The sequence below is a fragment of the Pan paniscus genome, chromosome 8 (assembly GCF_029289425.2).
Source record: "Pan paniscus chromosome 8, NHGRI_mPanPan1-v2.0_pri, whole genome shotgun sequence".
NCBI lineage: Eukaryota > Metazoa > Chordata > Mammalia > Primates > Hominidae > Pan > Pan paniscus.
Window position 1 is genome coordinate 128,471,118 of NC_073257.2, and position 20,561 is coordinate 128,491,678.

General features: G+C 46.8%; 1 protein-coding gene across 1 annotated transcript in view; it reads left to right on the forward strand.

The window, feature by feature from the left end:
• The first annotated feature begins 8,884 nt into the window (after positions 1–8,884).
• The window catches only part of LOC100993654 (pancreatic lipase-related protein 2), a 34,402-nt gene continuing 22,725 nt past the window's right edge, over positions 8,885–20,561 (forward strand). Inside the window, exons 1-2 of the mRNA XM_055093381.2 lie at positions 8,885–8,998; positions 19,740–19,788. Of these exons, the coding sequence (XP_054949356.2) occupies positions 8,885–8,998; positions 19,740–19,788 (163 nt within the window). The remainder of the gene's footprint in view (positions 8,999–19,739; positions 19,789–20,561) is intronic.

Below are 20,561 nucleotides of genomic sequence, written 5' to 3' on the forward strand. Positions count from 1 at the left end.
TAAGCATCTTATTGATACAGTTTATACTCCAAACTCTCCAGGCTTGTGAAAGTTTCCTCAGGATTGCTTGAAAATGGAAGTCCTGGCCAGCCACGCAGTGGCTCATGCCTGTAATCCCAGCACTTTGAGAGGACGAGGCGGGTGGATCACCTGAGGTCAGGAGTTCAAGACCAGCCTAGCCAACATGGTGAAACCCTGTCTCTACTAAAAGTACAAAAATTAGCCAGGTGTGGTCGCAGGCGCCTGTAGTCCTAGCTACTCGGGAGGCTGAGGCAGAAGAATTGCTTAAATTCGGAGGTAGAGGTTGCAGTGAGCTGAGATCGTGCCACTGCACTCCAGCCTGGGCGACAGAATGAGACTGTCTCAAAAAAAAAAAAGAAAGAAAGAAAAAAAGAACAGAAAAGTCCTGAGGAGAAAACTCCCACTATCTCTGTGCATGTGATCACACATATTAGTATACTATATGTGGAATGATTCCAAGTGCATTTTAAATTTATAGTACCATTTTAAATTCAAGCTGGTAATATGTACTGCCTGGCAGAACTCCTAAAGACATATCAGCTCCTTTGACATCCAGGAAGACATTTTCCTTCCAGAATTCTTCAATCTCTTTTAAATCAGTACAGTTCTATTTTTCAAATATCTACATGTGTCTACTCCATGAAGTACTGTGTCATCATGACTATAAAAATAGTGAAACTTCTCTCTCACTTTCCAGCTCAGTAAATGCCTAGCAGCCTGGGGCATCGCCAAGAGCCTGAAAGGACCCCCTCACAGTCAAATCCGCAAGGTCATTTAGACACTGGCCACCGGAGATTGCACCTAAGACTTTTCCTTTTCAAAACAGGACTCTTTTCATGATGCAATTGTTTTTCCCTTACTAACCAACCTTACTGAATTTGGTTGAAGGAAACCAGAGAGTAGCCAGCTTCCAATTAATCTGCAAGCTGGAGGGGGAATCAGTTTGCCTTTCTCATAGCATTCACCCTGAAGGATAACTCCTAATTACCAACAGGATTCCCTAACAGAGTCTAGTTTATCTCATGCCCTAGCTAGGAGAAGAGAGAAGTGGCCATTTCTGAGCCCTGGCTGGATAAGTTTTCCCCTGCTCCCATTATCTCCCCAACCCCGCTATCTCCCCAACACCAGAACTGTTCGAGCTGGAGGAGGTGAACTGCATCTGTGTGGACTGGAAGAAGGGCTCCCAAACCACCTACACACAGGCTGCCAACAATGTGCGAGTGGTGGGCGCCCAGGTGGCCCAGATGCTCGACATCCTCTTGGTGAGTCAGCTGCCTGGGCTATGTGAGGAGGGAAGCAGTGCCTGCTGGTCTCTGGTAGAGATGCAGCTGAGAGTTATGGATTAAAGAAGGACAAAGAATTGATATCCAGACCTTACTTCTAAAACTCTGAAATTTGCCTTCATAATGACATGCCAGTGGAAGCAAAAATAAGAATCGCTAACACTTAGAAAGTGTTTTTTTAAAAATCATCTTCAATTTACAGATAAAGAAACTGAGGCCCAGAAAGTTTAACTAGTTTGCTCCCAAAGTCATAAAGCAAATGAATAGAAGAGCTGCCTTTTGATCCAGACCATCTAGCTTCAGAATTCACCCACAACACCAGGTGGGCTCTGTTTCGGGTGAAACACAGCATGGCCAGAGAGAGCCACAGAGAGCCAACGGACAGTACGTGCAATTGGCATTTACCAGCTCTACTGGCCTGGTGGTGTGGGTCCTATTGATGTTGGGGAATTCCTTCTGCCACAATCATTTCACTTATTTCTTCCTATACTGTTTCATTATAGCTAACTCCTTCAGTCTTTAATTCTTTAAGTTGCTAATCCTTTGTGACTATTTTCTATACCAGGTAATGACTACAGCCATTTCTGTCTTATAGTTAAAGGGTCTACAAAAGAATCAACTTCTGCACTCCTGCAGAAATCAAAACCCATGGTATTTGTGCAAGAAGTATGATAGACCAATAAATGAAGTGCCTTTGGGTGAATGTCTCTGAGATCAACATGTGCAAATACCTCATAGCTCTATTTGATTTGCTTGTTCACCAGTATTTTTGGAGCAGAATGTCAGGAGTATGTGAGGAAGTAAAGAAGACACATGAGGTCCCAGACCATCAAGGAGCTTGCAGTGAAGACTTGCAATGCCAGTAGAGTGCGATCTATTAGTGGGTTCTGATGGGGAGAGTAGGAGCTTTACAGGAACACATAGAAGGCAGCTAATCCACACTGATGGGGTGGGGAAAGGGATTAAGGAGGTCTCCCAAGGAAGAGACGTCTAAATTGACAGCTGAAGGCTAGTCTGTTGATGTTAGCTGGCAAGTGCTTGGGGGATAGACAACAACAAGAAGAGAAGAACAAACCAGGACCAGAGGTGAGAGGCTATGATGTATTAGAGGGTCTGAAAGTTCAACAAAGGGTTTGGCTGAAGAGTCTAGAAAAATAGATGATGAGTTAGGAAAGCTCTGAGGCCTTCAGAATGAGTTTGGGCTTGATCCTGAAGGCAATGAGAGGCATGGAAGGTTTTCAGCAGAGGAGTAATATCCATTAGGCTGGCATTTTAGAAAAACCACAGCAAAAAATGTCCTGAAAATACAATCTTCCCTCTCCAGACAGAGTATAGCTACCCCCCTTCCAAAGTTCACCTCATTGACCACAGCCTGGGAGCCCACGTGGCTGGAGAGGCAGGAAGCAAGACTCCAGGCCTGAGCAGGATTACAGGTAAGGCCCCAGAGGCAGGGCCCCAGTTTTGTCCCCAGAAACCCCAGAATGAGGTCTCAAGAATGCAGCCCAGTTCAGAGCTCCCCTGAAGGAGACTGCCCCCCTTGGCTGTGATAGAGCTGCTTGGAGCCTGCACAGAACATTTTAGGGAGCCCCCAAGAAGCTCATTCGCCACCTTCAAGGCAAGGGAAGGGTGATTTTGTTCCTTTTTGCTTCTTCCACCTCTGTCCTAGCCCCTCCTTTCTAAGTCCTGGTTTTCTGGTGGTGTTCGTCTCTCAACAGGACTGGGCACCCAGGAAAATGCGGAGTGAGACTAGTATGAACGTGAGCAAAACATAATCAAGGAGGGTCTATATTGCCAGTTCTTTCTCCCTTCTCTTTGAAATCAAGGGCAGAATAGAACCTACAAACTGTTTCCCACTGCTTCTACTAGTAGAAGAAACCCAGTCGCCATTATGGCCAAAAGCATTCTTTTAACCCAATCAAAGCATTTGAATTATAACAGCAACAAGATATATCTACATAATATGATGGTGATAATAATAATAATAATGCTATTATAATTATTATGATAAGCATAGATTAAGTGCCTGCTTATCCCAAATACTGCACAAAATGCTTTATATTTTCTTATATAATTCTCAGAACTGAAGAAAAAGGCTCAGGGATGCAAATAACTTGCCCAAAGCCACACAACTCATCAGTGGGAGAACTGAGATCCAGACCTGGTTTTGCTGATGTTTGGCTCAAGCAACTCTTTATAAGAAATCTCTCTTTTATTTTCAGCTGGCAACTACATTCACGTTCCTATTTTATCAGCTGCTGTAACGAAGCCTTCAAAAACTATTAACAAATCCAAGATCCCTACTAAGAAGGAAATTTGTCAAAAACAATAATTATTAATATCTTACTTATACACCCATGACTATACACCAGGCATTGTGCTAAGTGCTACCTATTAACTCACTTAATCTATAACAACCATATCAAATAGATGCCATTATCACCCCATTTTGTAAAATGAAGAACCTGAAGCACAAAACGGTAGAGTGACATGCTCAAGGTCATGCATCTTGCCCCAAAAGCAGCTGAGTAGGAATTTGGAGCCAGGCAACCTAGACCCAGAACCTGTGTTCTTAACTATGATACCACATTGCTTCACCCCTTTCTTTCTACAAGCTTGGGGAGAGAAAGGATGATGAAGAAGAAAGATACACAAGTAAATGGGAGACTCTGGTGTGGAAAAAATCCTTGCTTAAACAAAATCTAAATTTCTTTGCTCATTTGTCCTTCTCCATCCATGCCACTGGGAACCCTTTTGCAATGAGCCACATTCAGACTCTATGTCCTCATATTTAGCACCCAAGGCCATGGCACTGCATCACTCTGGTGCATGGTACCCATTGAGTTGGGCAGTGCATAGCCCGGGCAGCTGTACACCTTGGTGCTGCTGACATCTACAGTCAGATCTATTGTTCTGCAGTGCTGATCATCTCTTTTAGGGTTGGATCCTGTAGAAGCAAGTTTCGAGAGTACTCCTGAAGAGGTGCGACTTGATCCCTCTGATGCTGACTTTGTTGATGTGATTCACACGGATGCAGCTCCCCTGATCCCATTCTTGGGTGAGACCTATGATGCTCCAGCTGTGAGCATGCACAACTGTGTTTTAACCATGAAAATCCTGCATGACAAAAAGCTCATTGTTTTTCTAAGCATTTCAGGTTTTGGAACGAACCAACAGATGGGTCATCTTGACTTCTTCCCCAATGGAGGAGAGAGCATGCCGGGATGCAAGAAGAATGCTCTGTCTCAGATTGTGGATCTAGATGGCATCTGGGCGGGTAAAGTCATGGTGGGGTGAGGGGAGCAGGGCGGGTACTTTCCTGGAGTGACCAATACCTTTCTGCAGCAAATCTTAAGAATAAAAATGAAACTGTCTTTAAAAATATACAATTCCCTCTTCTGGGGATTATTTCAGAAAAAATGTAGCTACATAGTATTTGTTATATCTCAGCTTTACTGCTTTTGTGCTTCCTTAAAACATTGCTGTGGATGTCCTGGCATGTACAAGCAACAAAGAATTATAAAACTGTCACTTAAAGCTGTGACTCCAGCAATCAGTTGGTAGTTACCTAATACAGAAAGGAAATACCATAAGAGCAAACATCCTGACTGCAACTAAGAGACTTTTGCTACAAATTCTCTCTTGGGAGTCAGTGATAAGGTTCAAAATGATGTAATCAGCTCCCTTTCAGTAGCTAGAATGAGAATATTCCCAGTGGTTTCCACAGCAAGCCTATTTGCACAATGAGAGCCATTGCTCACCCATGTTGAGTAGGAATGAGGAGCAATCACAGTTAAGGAAGGTGAGATGGGAGACTGCTATTGGATGTGGTTATTCTTTATTGTTGATCTAGCACACTTGGGAAGAAAGGGCATCCTGCAGACACAGCTCTGACTCTGTATCTAATGAGGCCAAAAGGACAATGGACAGGTGAACTTTTCATCCAGACTTGTCATGTGGTACCACACGGAGAAAACCCTTAGTAGTCTGACCAAATGTAATGAGTAAAGATTTTTATTGAATTTCATCAAAATGGCTTGGCATATATGGACGCCATCAAAGCAAATATTAAGAATGAGGACAGGCCAGGTGTGGTGGCTCACGCCTATAATCCCAGCACTTTGGGAGGCCGAGGCGGGCAGATCACTTGAGGTCAGGAGTTTGAGACCAGCTTGGCCAACATGGTAAAACCCCATCTCTACTAAAAATACAAAAATTAGCCAGGCATGGTGGTGTGTGGCTGCAATTCCAGCTACTCGAGAGGCTGAGTCAGGAGAATTGCTTGAACCCAGGAGGCAAAGGTTGCAGTGAGCCGAGACCATGCCATTGCACCACAGCCTGGGCAACAAGAGCGAAACTCATCTCGAAAATAAAATAAAATAAAATAAAAAATAAAGAATGAGGACATATGCAGTTTGTCTTTCACAGCCTCATGAGGGTTTGCGTGCGTAGGGCAGTCAAAACTCTTCATCAGTAATGGCCCAGCAAGCTCAGGCCAGGTCTAGAAGGTATAATGTAACATTTGTCACTTGGCAGGAGTTGCAGGGAGCCCAGAAAGGTTGCAAGTAAAATCAAGACACTATGAGAGTGAAGCTCATACAAAACCACCTAAAGTTATCCAGCCCTTGTTTTTATTTGTATAACTGCCGCATGGAAATGTCCTTGCATTGGCTTGGTCATGTCACATCTGGTCATGTCTTTGAGGACCTCCAGCATGGTGCCTGGGACATGAGATGGCACTAAGGTTAGAGGGATGGGCTGAAGACAAGATGGGCATGGGTTTAATTACCAGCTTTCCCACCTATTAGCTAAACTGTAAATCTGAGGCTATACTCTGTAGTCCTTTCTGTAACATAGGAATGAGATGATAATGCATAAATAGGGATGATATGGTACCCACCTCCTAGGAAGACTGAGGATTACATGGACAAGGCAGGTAAAGTGATCAGAATGTTGCCTTGTACACAGAAAGCACCCTCTATATGTTAATTGTCATTATGGTGGCTGAATTTTGGATTTATCTTAAGTTTCTGAAAATACGGTCCTACTTTGGAACCATCCCATTTGGAGAGAGAGGCAGAGAAGCTGTTACAGCCCCCCAACCACCTGTTCAGGTCTCCTTATTTGTTTTCCCAGGAACCCGGGACTTTGTGGCTTGCAATCACCTAAGAAGCTACAAGTATTACTTGGAAAGCATCCTCAATCCCGATGGGTTTGCTGCATATCCCTGCACTTCCTACAAGTCCTTTGAGTCTGTAAGCTATTGTCCTGCCTCGAGCAACAAGCATCACCCCTCTGAGGGACTGCTGTCCTGCTGCGTTTGGGATTTGCAATGCCTTCTCACTACACGTTTTGCATTGACCCTCAGAGTTCATGGTCCTGTGGAGTGGAAGAGAAAAAAAAGTAAACAACTTTTGGCAGGAGGTGGCTAAAATTTTAGATGACATGAGTTATGTGGCAGAGGAAAACTGGGAAATCAGAGAGAAAGGGCAGTCAATTCGATGATATAGAGGCTTCCTGCAGGAGGCAACCTCTGAATCTAGCTTAAAAATGATACAGTTTAGAAAACACAGGAATGCACATTTCTGGCAAGGGCAGAGCGAGAGTAGAAGAATGTATAGAGAATAATTCACACCAGAAAGAAAGCAAGGTGGATGCTGGAGTCCTATATGCCAGGCTGGCAACAAGGGGAGAGATGAAGAATGACAGGCTAGAGCCTGCCTATTCTGGCTCATGAGAGCCAGCATGAGTATCCCTTCCCAACTCCAAATTCAGAGACATCATGTTGGTAGCCTGAAACTGGCCACAGTCAGAGTATTTACACCACTGAAAATGGTAAGCACTGCAATCCAGGGTTTTTGTCCCAGAGCTTTTGCTGCTTATCATTCACCAGCTCCACTCAACAGAAGGTATAATTGATCTAACCTGGGTCCTGGGCATCAGTATTTTTTAAAGCTCCTCAAATAATTCTAATGTGTTGTGCCTAAAAGTTGAGAACCCTGATCCAGATGAAGGTAATTTAGAGATCATCTGCTCCAACCCCTTTGTTGTCACAAAGGAGAACGCTTAGGCTGTAGGAAAATTGAGTGTCTGCCCTCTCAGATGTATCGATCATACAAACACAAATTCTCCTTACAGTCCCATCTATCTCTTCTCATTAGGACAAGTGCTTCCCGTGTCCAGATCAAGGATGCCCACAGATGGGTCACTATGCTGATAAATTTGCTGGCAGGACAAGTGAACAGCAGCAGAAATTCTTCTTGAACACAGGAGAGGCTAGCAATTTCGCTCGTAAGTTGCACTTTGACTACCTGCCCATGTAAAGAAAGTATATAGTTTCTGTTACAAATGAGGGGCTTGCTTTCAATCTGAAATATTTGTGGGTACATTTTAATTATCTTAGAAATGGACACATTCACCCAAACTATTGCAGTTACAAGTAAACTGAGGATTTAGAAAGAGTGTGCATTTCTTCCGTTCTATTTCTGCGGCATGAAATGAGAGCAAGCAACTAGTAAAATTAATGGGATGAGGCCAGTTTGCACATCCTTGTGACCAGCTACCCTGAATTTTTACCACTCCACAGTTCATTGTTTCTTTCCTTTTTAAGGCCGCATCAGACACACCTGTTCTCTTCATTCAGCAAAGATGTAATTGGTACCAGCTCTTTGCTGGGCTATGTCCCTTAAGAAGCCCAACTCCATTCTCTGCTTTCCCCTCTGTCTGTGCATCCCTGATGCCCAGGGGCTGCCTCGCTGGTGGAGTGCAGGCGGGAATCAGGGGGAAGGATGATTTCTCTCCAAAACCTGCTGAATGGACTAAGACACAGGTTAGAGACTGGGCATGTTTGGGCCACTTTGTACCAACCTGCCCCATGACAGTTCCATAGGAGGTGACCCAGTAAAGACAGAGGTTACATATTCATATAAATGTATAACACATCTTACATAGTTTTTAAAGTCAGATTTATTGAGGTATAATTTATATTTGGCAAAATGCACGCTGTTTAGCATACACTTGTATGAGTTTGGACAAATGAATAGTTGTGTAACTACCTCCAAATCAAGATACAGAACACTTCTATCACCATATATATCACTCTGTAATTTTTTTTTTTTTTTTGAGACGGAGTCTCGCTCTGTCGCCCAGGCTGGAGTGCAGTGGCGCGATTCTCGGCTCCCTCCAAGCTCCGCCTCCCGGGTTCACGCCATTCTCCTGCCTCAGCCTCCCGAGTAGCTGGGACTACAGGCGCCCGCCACCACTCCCGGCTAAGTTTTTTTGTATTTTTAGTAGAGATGGGGTTTCACCGCGTTAGCCAGGATGGTCTCGATCTCCTGACTTCGTGATCCGCATGCCTCGGCCTCCCAAAGTGCTGGGATTACAGGCGTGAGCCACAGCGCCCGGCCACCGACTTCTATTTCTAACCTGTGTGGCCACGTCAAGCTTTCATTAAACTTAAGACTTGAATGCGAGTGGGCTTCGATTATCCCTACAAAGCAGGGTCGTGGCGAGGATCAAAGGAGCGACCTTAGGAGGGGCCTTACAGGACAGGGTGCAAGGCTAGTGCTCGGTAAACCGCGGTGATGACGAGGGTGATAAAGACGGCGGCGGCCAGGGACACCCACCCCTTGGGTGGTGGCACCAAGTGGGACACAGCCAAACCCTCTGGTTCTCTGTCAGTTTCAGCAGCATCGGCAGTGAGCCCACGCCCCAGGCAAAGAACTCAATCAATGGAACGTAGATTCGCCAAACATTTATCAAATACCAGCTCTGTACCCACCCCTGTGCCAGGCATTGGCAGGAGAGGAAATCAAAAGACATGCTGCCCTCAGGCAGTGCTTGGTGTTAGGGAGGCTGCCCCTGAAAAAGCACTGTGATGCTGCCTGCTAGGTACAAAAAGCAAGGTAGGTCCCAGGCCAGGGAATTTCAGAAGAAGGAAGGAGCAAGACAAGAAGGCTCCACAGAGAGGGTGGTTACAGGACCAGGCTTGAAGGAAGATGTCCTACCAAGACTGCAGCCTGGGAGGCCAGCTAGGAGGAGGCGGCATCTGCCAATACCCAGAATTGATAAGGACCATCTGAGGGTAGTGACTGGAACCAAGGTATAAGGGAGGGGGTGTGGCTGGTTGGCCATGGGTGAGAGCCCTGCTCCCTGGTCAAGGACAGTCTGTCTCACCATGCTTCCCAGACTGACAGCTATGGGTGTGATAACTTGGGAAAAACAATTTTAAAATAGGAAGGAAACTGAGAAGAGAGAAACTGGAGAGAGGAAGCCAGCTGGGGAAGCTCCCCAGGGCTGTTGGCCACATCCATAAGCACTCGGCCGAAGCACTGCTCTGAACCTTGGAGTGACCTGTGGTGACCTGGGTCCCAGTTGCAGAGGCAGAGATGGTTGGATCTCCAGGGGCAGGGGAGGCAGCAGATGGAGACCTGAGCTGGAACGGGGCCAGGCCCCTACTCACTCCTCCCACATTCCCTTCCTGGAACCTATGTCCTTTTATCAGTTTTGCAGCTGGAAAAATCTCCAGGAAGGTAAAGAACAGCAGGTTCCAAGATCACCAGTGTGAACTTTGACTACTGATCAGTGTGGGTATCTACAGTCCACTTTCTGATGCCACTGGGGAGTTCAAGCTCAGCCCCACAGATCCGCAGCCCTTACACCCTGACTTGAGGAGATGGGGAGTCCAGGACTCTCTGGGGTAGGCCTGCACTGTCTTTATGGCCCTGACCAAATCTGATCAGGTTTCTAGATTTAAGGGGTTGTATGAGGCCAGCTTGATTGGACTTTTCTATTTGTTTTTTAAGTAACAAACGTGGCACATTGTTCAGAATGCACATGGATAGAGTCTTTGGGGCAATGAAAATATGCCATATTAACATTGACTTTATTAACATAAAGCTCAGATGGACATCCAGTCTTGTTGGAAGCAATGAAAAAGGGCACTGAGCTAGCATTTAGGATTCTAGTCAAGCCAGGTGACCCTGGACAAGGGGTTTCCACCTCTCTGGACCATAGCTTTCTCATGGGTAAAATGAATGCAACATTTGAGCCCTGTCTTTCTCATGTTGTCTTAAGGGTCTAACTTACAGGGATGTCCAACCGTTTGGCTTCCCTGGGCCACATTGGAAGGATTGTCTTGGGCCACACATAAAATACACTAACGACAGCTGATGAGCTAAAAATAAATAAATAAATAAAAATAAAAGTTTAAAAACTTGCAAAAAATCTCATAATGTTTTAAGAAAGTTTACGAATTTGTGTTGGGCTGCATTCAAAGCCAATATGGGCTGCATGCAGCCCGTGGGCCGTGGGTTGTACAAGCTTGGATTCTAACAGAATCAGCATCACCATGGGAACGTAAGGCTCTAGCCTTAAGTCAGTGTGCTATAAGGCGAGCAAGGCCATCTAAGGAGTGTGGTCACAGTCTGGCTGCACACCCCAAAGTTACCCGAAGGCTGTAGGCATGCAGAGCTTTGGGGTCCCTGCTAGGTAGCAATGCTTGTTAAGGTTGGCTCCAAGCCCCCCAATCCACACCCTGCATACAACTCCAAGGTGCACGAAGCCAAAACACAATCAAGACATGCCACTTGTTCTCCATCCTGGCTGCAAACCAGAGTCACCTGGGAGTTAAAAAAAAAAAAAGAAAGAAAGAAAGAAAGGAACAGAGAAATCCCAGGCCCCACTCCAACCAATTAAAGGGTAATCATAAGCCACAGGCTGCTTTAAAAAGCCCACAGGTGATTCCCATGTGCAGCTAGGTGAGAGTCCGCCCTGATATAGGAGTATTTAACTCCCAGGACTCCTGGGCAGACTGTCTCTGAGAAATTACTATGTGTTTCCATTTTGATGATAATCTATTTTTACCAGTTATAAAAATAAATCTTCCTTTTTGTTGTGATAATTTGTAGCAGAACTTTTGTTTCCTGAGCTGAGGCTTAATAGAATGAAGTCAATAGGAATATTCCAGGGGGTCGTGAAAGTTTTTTTTTTTTTTTTTTTTGAGATGGAGTCTTGCTCTGTCACCCAGGCTGGAGTGCAGCAGCGCAATCTCGGCTCACTGCAAGCTCTGCCTCCTGGGTTCATACCATTCTCCTGCCTCAGCCTCCTGAGTAGCTGGGACTACAGGCGCCCGCCACCACGCCTGGCTAATTTTTTGTATTTTTAGTAGGGACGGGGTTTCACCATATTAGCCAGGATGGCCTTAATCTCCTGACCTTGTGATCCACCCGCCTCGGCCTCCCAAAGTGCTGGGATTACAGGCATGAGCCACCACGCCCGGCTTTTTTTTTTTTTTTTTTTCGAGATAGAGTTTTGCTCTTGTTGCCCAGGCTAGAGTGCAGTGGCACGATCTCAGCTGACTGCAACCTCCACCTCCCAGGTTCAAGCGATTCTTGTGCCTCAGCCTCCCGAGGAGCTGGGATTACAGGCACGCACCACCATGCCCAGCTAATTTTTGTATTTTTAGTAGAGATGGGGGTTCACCATGTTGGTCAGGCTGGTCACGAACTCCTGACCTCGGGTGATCCACCCACCTCAGCCTCCCAAAGTGTTGGGATTACAGGCGTAAGCTACTGCACCCAGCCCGTGAGAGTTTTTTTTAGAAAGAATAGAGTTCACATATTTACTGGCATCTGAAAAATCTTGGAGAGTATGATCTGGAACTGAAAATGTGGAACAGATGTCCAATGTCACAGGCTTTGCGAGCAGAGAGAGTTTGACCTGGGACCTGAAATGAAGGCGGAAACGTGCTGGCAAGGAGCCCCAGGCAATGGAGGAGAAATGAAGCTGGGAGACCTGGGAGTTGGGGTGGAAATGTGGAAACATTCCTGGCATGGGGAACCCCAGGGGCAAAAGCTCAGAAGAGGGGAAAAGCAGGTTCAGAACTGTGAGTGTTGACTGTTTGTGTCCTTCTATGTAGGCAGTTATCAGCTGGGAAGGCATCAAGGGTGTTGGCAGAAATTAGGCTGGGCAGAGGTCATATGGGAGCTGTTAGTTTGCTGGGGCTGCCATAACAAAGAACCACAAGCTGGGGGCTTAAATAATAGAAATGCATTGTCTCCCCCCAGTTCTGGAGGCTGGAAGTCCAAGATGAAGGTGTAGGCAGAGTTAGTTCCTTCTGAGGGCTATGAGGGAGAATCTGTTCCAGGCCTCTTCCACAGCTTCTGATGGTTTGCTGGCCACTCATTGGCAATCCCTGCCTTCATGTTCACAGGATGTATGTGTCTCTGTGTTCAAATTTCCCCTTTATATAAGAATGTCAATCATATTGACTTAGGGCTTACCCTAATGACCCCATTTTAACTTTATTAGCACTGTAAAGATCCTATCTCCTAATAAGGTCATGTTCTGAAGTACTGGGGGTTAGGATACTAACATATCTTTTTGTGGGGCCTGTATTCAACCCATATCAATGTCCATCTGCTATGGTTTAAAAGTTTGTGTCCCTCCAAAATTCACGTCAAAACTTAATCCCCATTGTGACAGTATTAAGAGGTAGGGCCTTTGGGGAAATGATTAAATCATGAAGGCTCCACCTTTGTGAATGTCCTTATAAAAGAGGCTCCAGAGAGCTGCCTGGTCCTTCCATCTCATCTGCCATGAATTCATCCTATGTTGTCCCCTTTTACCATATGAGGATACAGCAAGAAGGCAGCAGTTTGGAAGCTGAGAGCATCCCACATCTGTCACTGAATCTGCTGGTGCCTTGATCTTGTTCTTCCCCAGCCTCCAGAACTGTGAGAAATAAATTTCTGTTCTTTATGAAATACCCTAGTCTTGGGTATTTTATTATAGCAGCACAAATGGACTAAAATATCACCCTTGCATACCTAGCTTTGGTGCTTGGACGCCACCTAAATTCTTACCCCTCTCCACAGAGTTATTCTCTTTAAATAAAGCCCAAATTACATGATAGCTCTCATCACCTGCCTTTTCTTCTTAGTGCTTTTGATCATTTGTAATTATGTATGTATTTATAGGTAACTATTGCCTGTGCCCCATGGGACCATCAGTCCATGAAGGCAGGGAAGGATGATGTTTTGCTCACTGTTGTGCCTTCAAGGCTGGAAGAGCTCTAGCACATTGTAGCCACGTGAAAATGAATGTGAATGACTGAATCGACATGTGAATAATGCATCTGAAGGGAATGAGGAACCACCCACAGGATTCAAGCTGAGAAGGACTTTAGGAAATGGGGGAGGCTGACCTGGAGGGAGATGCAGTGGCCTAGAGAGAGGTGATGCTAGCCCCAGGAGGGGAAGGGCAGGGGGAATGAAGGGAGGGGACCAGGCATGGTGGCTCATGCCTATAATACCAGCACTTTCAGAGGCTGAGGCAGGAGGATCACTTGAGCTCAGGAGTTCAAGACCAGCCTGGGCAGCATGGTGAAACTCCTTCTCTACAAAAAATACAAAAATTAGTTGGGAGTGGTGGTGCATAACTGTAGTCTTAGCTACTCAGGAGGCTGAGCTGGGGAGATCTCTTGATCCTGGGAGATGGAGGATGCAGAGAGCCGAGATTGCACTACTGCACTCCAGCCTGGATGTTGGAGTGAGACCTTGTCTGGAAAAAAGAGAAAGTGTTAAGGGGAGGGACAAATAGGTTTCAACAGGCCTCAAGGACAAGCAAAGGAGGACCCAAACCACCCCCATCCCCTGGGCAGCAGCTGTGCCAGCTGGCAGGGCTCACTCAGGCCCTGACCCTCCTACCTGCCAACCATGTGGTCAGCAAATGAGTTTTCCCACAGGTGCTGACCTTCGCTTCCTTCCCACAGTAGACAGCTGGCACCTTGGGCCTTCTTGGTGCCATGGGCAGGCAAGTGGGAGTAAATGAGTGCTGCTGGGTGGCAGCCTAGGGGGCCCAGCTGCCTGCCTTGGGCCACCCTGCAGAAGAGACCAGGCAGGCTTGGGACTGCTTAGGAGCACCCAGTGTGTCTCTTCTCAACTACTGGTGACTGTGGCAGGGGTACCCAGCCCTCTTTGGAGAGCAGCTTGGTGCAAGGACAATGCTCCTTGATGAGCCTAGATTCCATCTATTTCACAGATTAACAAACTGACCTGCAGGAGGAGAGACAATAGCACCATAGTAGGAGAGGAAGCCCAGAGGTCAAGTCCCTCCTCTTCCATTCACCCTCACACTAAGCCCTTTAACCTTTCTGGGCCTCTGTTGTCTCAGCTGTAAAATGGGAATTAAATAAGACTCTCTATTTCTTGAATGTTTTACAACTCTAAGAGCTTGGATTTGATCGCTGCCATTTATCTGAGGTCAGCTTCTAAACCACCACCACCTGATTCCTTTCCCGTTCTTAGCTCTCTCCCATGGCCCTTAACATCTGCCCTTGGGACTATATGCCCCAGATGTGTTTGCTCAGTTTACTCCTCATTACTTTGGACATTGTTACCTCTTGGGTGATTTCTTATCCCCTTTAGAAAGGGTTTAAGTGATGTGCTCCTTCAGGGTGACTGTTGCTTGAATAGAAAAGCAACATCCTTTCTCTAGGTTGCAGTTTCCAAAATTTCTGGTGGGGTCCCAGATTTGAAAACAACCTTGGAAGAAGATCACCTAAGTCAACCCTTACATGCTGCTTGACTTCTGCCAACCTCTGCTCATGCCGTAATGTCATTCAAGTGGGGCAGAGAGCTCATTCCCCCACCGACAAAACTCCATTCTATTTTCCAATGAGTCTAAGCTCTGGAAAGTTTTTCTTTACACTGTGCAAATCTGCCTCAGTGAGTCCTTCCAGAGCAGGGGTGACTGTGATCTGACTTGGCACTCAGAACAGAGTCTGAATAAAGCAGACCAGGAAATAACAATAATTGCTTCTTGCCTAAAGGAACTGCAACCTCCCCTTTTTTTTTCTAGCTCTGCTTTCTGGGGTGGATGTTGACCAGATGATATGCCACTGGCCACTCAGTGAGAAGTTTTCTTTGACTATTCATGGCTAGAGCCAGGTGAGGATGATGATGGGACCCACAGGTTATCTGAAAGTGCCTTAGCTAAACCACACCAAAGGCTATGAGCAAGCCACAGAATGGGTTGGCTACTGCATGGGTGGCTAAACCAAAAATCAAAGAACTACACAATCCAAAACCCTCTGTCTTTCCTAAGAAAGACAGAAATCCTTGTTAGGAATATAGAGTCAGGAAAGGAAGGTGCCTAGCTAATCCCTTAAAATGGACCACAGGCCTCTGTACAACTGCAGTCATTCTCTCTCCGGGGGAGTCCAGTGCCCAGCTGCACCTGTCAGAGCCTAGAAAAGAAATACTCCAACCTCTTCCTTCCACCATCCCACCTGCTGATACCTCCCATTGGCTAAACCCAATCAGAAGGCCAAGGGTCAAGTAGCCCAGGGAGGAAGCCCATAGAGGCAGCCTCAGGGCACCGAGCAGAGAGTAAGAAGAAGGGGGACTACATCTGGGGACACAAATAGGATCAGCTCATCACCAACCTAATGAATCATTAACTTTTTTTGTTGTTGTTGTGTTTTGTTTTGTTGTTGTTTTTGTTGTTGTTGTTGTTTTAGAGACAGGGTCTCCCTATGTTGCCCAGGTTGGACTTAACTCTTGGGTTCAAGTGATCCTCCTGCCTCCTCAGCCTCCTGAGTAGCTGGGACTACAGGCACCACATCTGGGTAAAATGAGTCATTAACTCTTAATTCCCCATGTTCACATCTGGCAAGTATTTACTGATTACTTACTATCTGGCAGGTGCTGTGCTAGGCTGTCCCAACATAGCAGTGACTACACAGAACTTGACCCTTTTGTCAAGACAAGACCTAAACAAATCGTCATGGAAATGTCATTATCAATTGGGATACTTTCTATGAAAGCAAAGATAAGGAACATGACAAGAGATGTTAAGGAAGGTCTGGTTTCAATTTGAGGATTGAAAAAGGCTTCTTTGTAGGCTGAACCCTGAGGTATGACTTTGATTTAGGCAGGGAAAGGGGAGAGTGTCAGGAGAGGAAATAGAATGTGAAAAGACCCTGAGACAAGCACTTTCAAGAGACCACCTGGAGTTTAGTGAGCAAGGGAGAGACACAGGTGAGGCCAGGGAGGGAGAGAAGGTCCAGAGAACACCACGCTCTAAAGGCCACGGTAAGGAGTTTGGATGTTTTCCCAAAAGCTACCGGCACCCACTGGTCCCATGTCATGGGCCTTGGGCTTCATTCAGCCTCATGTTGTCATTCCGGGCTCCTCAGTGGGGTCACTTATGCACATCAGTGTCAAGCCTTAGACCTAACCTCCTCTCTCAGCTGCCGAACACCTCCAGGGGCAGTGGGTGGTGACGTCAGGCTTTGGATTTGCTGAGACATAGGTGACCCCATTCAGGCTTCATCATCACTACAGATTCCAGAAGACATTTTTTTCTTCTTTTTAAATTTATTTCATTTATTTTGGAGACAGAGTCTCACTCTGTTGCCCATGCTGGAGTGCAGTGGCATGATCTCAGCTTATTGCAATGTCTGCCTCCCGGGTTCAAGCGACTCTCATGCCTCAGCCTACCTAGTAGCTGGGACTACAGGCATGCGCCACCATGCCCGGCTAATTTTTATATTTTTAGTAGAGACGGGGTTTCACCATGTTGGCCAGGCAGGTCTCGAACTCCTGGCCTCATGTGATCTGCCCACCTTGCTGGGATTACAGGCGTGAGCCACCACACCCAGCCAGAAACCTTGACTTTTCTTAAGCCCATTGAGATAAGAAAGTTCATTCTTGGCTTCCCTCAGCTCCACACTCCTCCAGCCTCAGAATTCTCAGAAGAGAGTTTCAAAAAAAAAAAAAAAAAAAGCTATTTTTCTACACATGAAACCCTCAGGAAATTGCTGGCAACCTGGTGCCTCTGGGATTGATCAAAGGCCAGGGGTGGAATGGGAAGCAGCTAGAGCTCCCATCCAGCTGCTGGTGGGAATTACGCTGGTGTGACCACTTTGGGAAGCCGTCTGGCAGCATCTCCTGAAGCTGAACACACTCCAGGACCCTCACAATACTCCTGGGCATAAACCCAGGAGAAATGAGTGCATATGTCTACCAAAAGACCTGCACTAGACTAGAATGTCCTTAGCAGTAGCGTTCATAATAGCCCCAAACTGGAGAATTCAGATGTCCACCAACAGCAGAATGGATAAACAAATTGTGCTGTATTCTTACAGAACTATATCAATACCATACAGCAATAAAAAATAATTACTGATACATGTAACAACGTGAACGAATCTCAAAAATGTCTTGGGGGGGAGAAAAGCAAGACGCTAAAGAGTACATACTGTATTATTACATTTATATGACATTCTAGAGCAGACAAAACGAACCTATGATGATGGAAATCAGAGTATTGTTACAAGGGTGGTGATGGTGGTAGAAAGATCTGGCTGCTGGAAATGGTTTTTTTTTGTTTTTTTTTTTTTTTTTGAGATGGAGTGTCTCTGTCACCCAGGCTGGAGTGCAGTGGCGCGATCACAGCTTACTACAAGCTCCGCTTCCTGGGTTCACGCCACTCTCCTGCCTCAGCCTCCTGAGTAACTTGGAATACAGGTGCTTGTCATCGCACCCGGCTAATTTTTTTGTATCTTTAGTAGAGACGGGGTTTCACCGTGTTAGCCAGGCTGGTCTTGATCTCCTGACCTTGTGATCCACCCGCCTCAGCCTCCCAAAGTGCTGGGATTACAGGCGTGAGATAAAACTATACTTAGGTTTTCTTTTTTTTTTTTTTTTGAGACGGAGTCTTGCTGTGTTGCCCAGGCTGGAGCGCAGTGGCGTGATCTCGGTTGACTGCAAGCTCCGCCTCCCAGGTTCATGCCATTCTCCTGCCTCAGCCTCCTGAGTAGCTGGGACTATAGGTACCCACCACCACACCCGGCTAATTTTTTTTTGCATTTTTAGTAGAGACGGGGTTTCACTGTGTTAGCCAGGATGGTCTCGATCTCCTGACCTTGTGATCTGCGCAACCAGGCCTCCCAAAGTGCTGGGATTACAGGCGTGAGCCACCGCGCCTGGCCTGTACTTACATTTTCAACTTAAGATGTATGCAGTTTGGTGTATCTAAATTACACACCCATTTAAAACATGGCAGGATGGCACCTGGTTATTCACCTAGGTTCTTCTGTAGCAGTGAAGAAAAGAAAATATCTCCCCTTCTTATCTCCAGGTCAAGGTACAGTCTGTGCAGCTCAGAAACACTTTTAAAACAAGCTATATTATTTCTAAACAAAGTTGTATTTGAACAGTGTTCATGTTCATTTTATTCTTTTTCTTTTTTGAGACAGAATCTCGCTTTGTCACCTAGGCTGGAGTGCAGTGACGCAATCTCAGCTCACTGCAAACTCTACCTCCCCGGTTCACGCCATTCTCCCGCCTCAGCCTCCCAAGAAGCTGGGACCACAGGGGCCTGCCACCACGCCTGGCTAATTTTTTGTATTTTTAGTAGAGATGGGGTTTCACCGTGTTAACCAGGTTGGTCTCGATCTCCTGACCTCGTGATCTGCCCACCTCAGCCTCCCAAAGTGCTGGGACTACAGGCGTGAGCCACCGCGCCTGGCCTCATTTTATTCTTTGGAGCTTCGTCTGTGAGGTTGCCTTCATTTTTGTCCTCTGTCTAGACTCTCTAATAGGGAAGGTAGCCCTCCACCTACCCCACCCCCAAAGTCAGTAAGGTGTCTGTCTTCAAAAACAGTCAGTTCCACTGAGCAGCAAGTCTCCTGACTTCCTAGGCCTGCACAATCTGTCAAGAGCAACAGGATGACACGATGGGTTTGGGGGTTCATGTGTCCAAAGGGATTTTGTTCCAGAGATGCTATGTACGGCATGATGTTTCCCTGTTACCACTTTGGGAACACAATCTCTTGGCAACTAAACCTGTAAACTCAGATTAACAGAGCTCTTTCCCTTCCCAAAGTTGGTTTTCCTTTCCTTGAATCTTACTTAATAAACATTGCTGCTCCCAGGGTTGAGCTGGTTTTATGTGTTTATGATAAGTTAGGTTCAAAGCGCCCACGTGCAGTGCCTTATCTATCCTGCCCCGGCCTTTCCTCTAAGGAGTCCAAAGGATAAAGCCTGGTTATAAAAGGCCACAGCCAACCTGCTGGGCTGTGAGTGGAAGCTCTGGTGCAGCATGGTAAGTCAGGGCCCCATGTGGGCAGGGGATTTGGCAGGGCGGGGGCAGCCCAGGCTACAAGAGGGACATGGCCCAGAGGCGGGGAAGCCACCACAGTGGAGCCCCTGAGTCCAGGGTCCTAGTGTGCTGCTGTCTAACTCCCTGTGCACTGGGAGGACTCAGCCTCAGGGTCCCCACCTCAAGGGAGAGCCCTGTGGGGCCCGGGTTGCTGGGCGTCTGTTCTACTCACTGTCCTTGTGACCCGGGCTCCTGACCCAGCTGGGTCCTGCCCCTGCCAGCCTCACTGTGCGCATGGGTCTGTGTGTGTCTGTGTTTCCATCCATGTAGATGCTGCCCCCTTGGACCCTCGGCCTTCTCCTGCTGGCCACAGTCAGAGGTGAGGATGCTGTCACCATTCCTTTAGGGAGAAAGTGACATGCCTGGGCTGGCCTTTGGTGAGGCAGCTAGAGGTATATTAATAATTATTATAATGATTATGAAGAGCATTATCGTTACTTGGAGAAAACAATTGTGCCACTCAGAGAGTGTTGACTCTCAGGCAGACACAGGGCAACGTGCTGGACACAGAGTATCTCCGGTAACCCTCCTACTTGGCCACCTTCTTCCTGCAAAGACTCTCACGGCTGGGAGACAAGTGGAGGGTGTGGTGTTCCCACCCGATCCCAATGCCCTTGTCCTTGCCTGCAGACCAAAGTCATGTGGATGTGCCCTCTCCCAAGAAAGCCCAGTCCTGCCAGGCAAGCCTGCCTTTCTGCCATCAAGCCCACGTGTCCTCTTCTCAGAGTCACTGTTTCTGTCTCTCCAGTTTGTTCCCCCGACCTGGTTCTGTCCAGAGGAGATACAGATATTCAAGTTCTACTTATCCTAAAACACAAATCACCTCCGTTTCTTTTGGAGCCCCCTGAGCCCCAGCCTGCTGACTTCCCATCTGCCTACGCCTTCACAGGCGTGCTTCCTCCGGGAGTCTTTCCCTCTCCGTGGGGGCTGCCTCACCTTCTCTCCTGCCAGAATACCTCACTGCCCAATTTGGCCCCCCAAGTCCTGCTGTAGGAGACATGGTCTCCTTGGGTCCCTGTGGGGGCTTTCTTCTGCCTTGTGACTCTTCCCCCTTGTCTTCTCAACCCCGCCAGCCCACTCTTGGCCTCTCCT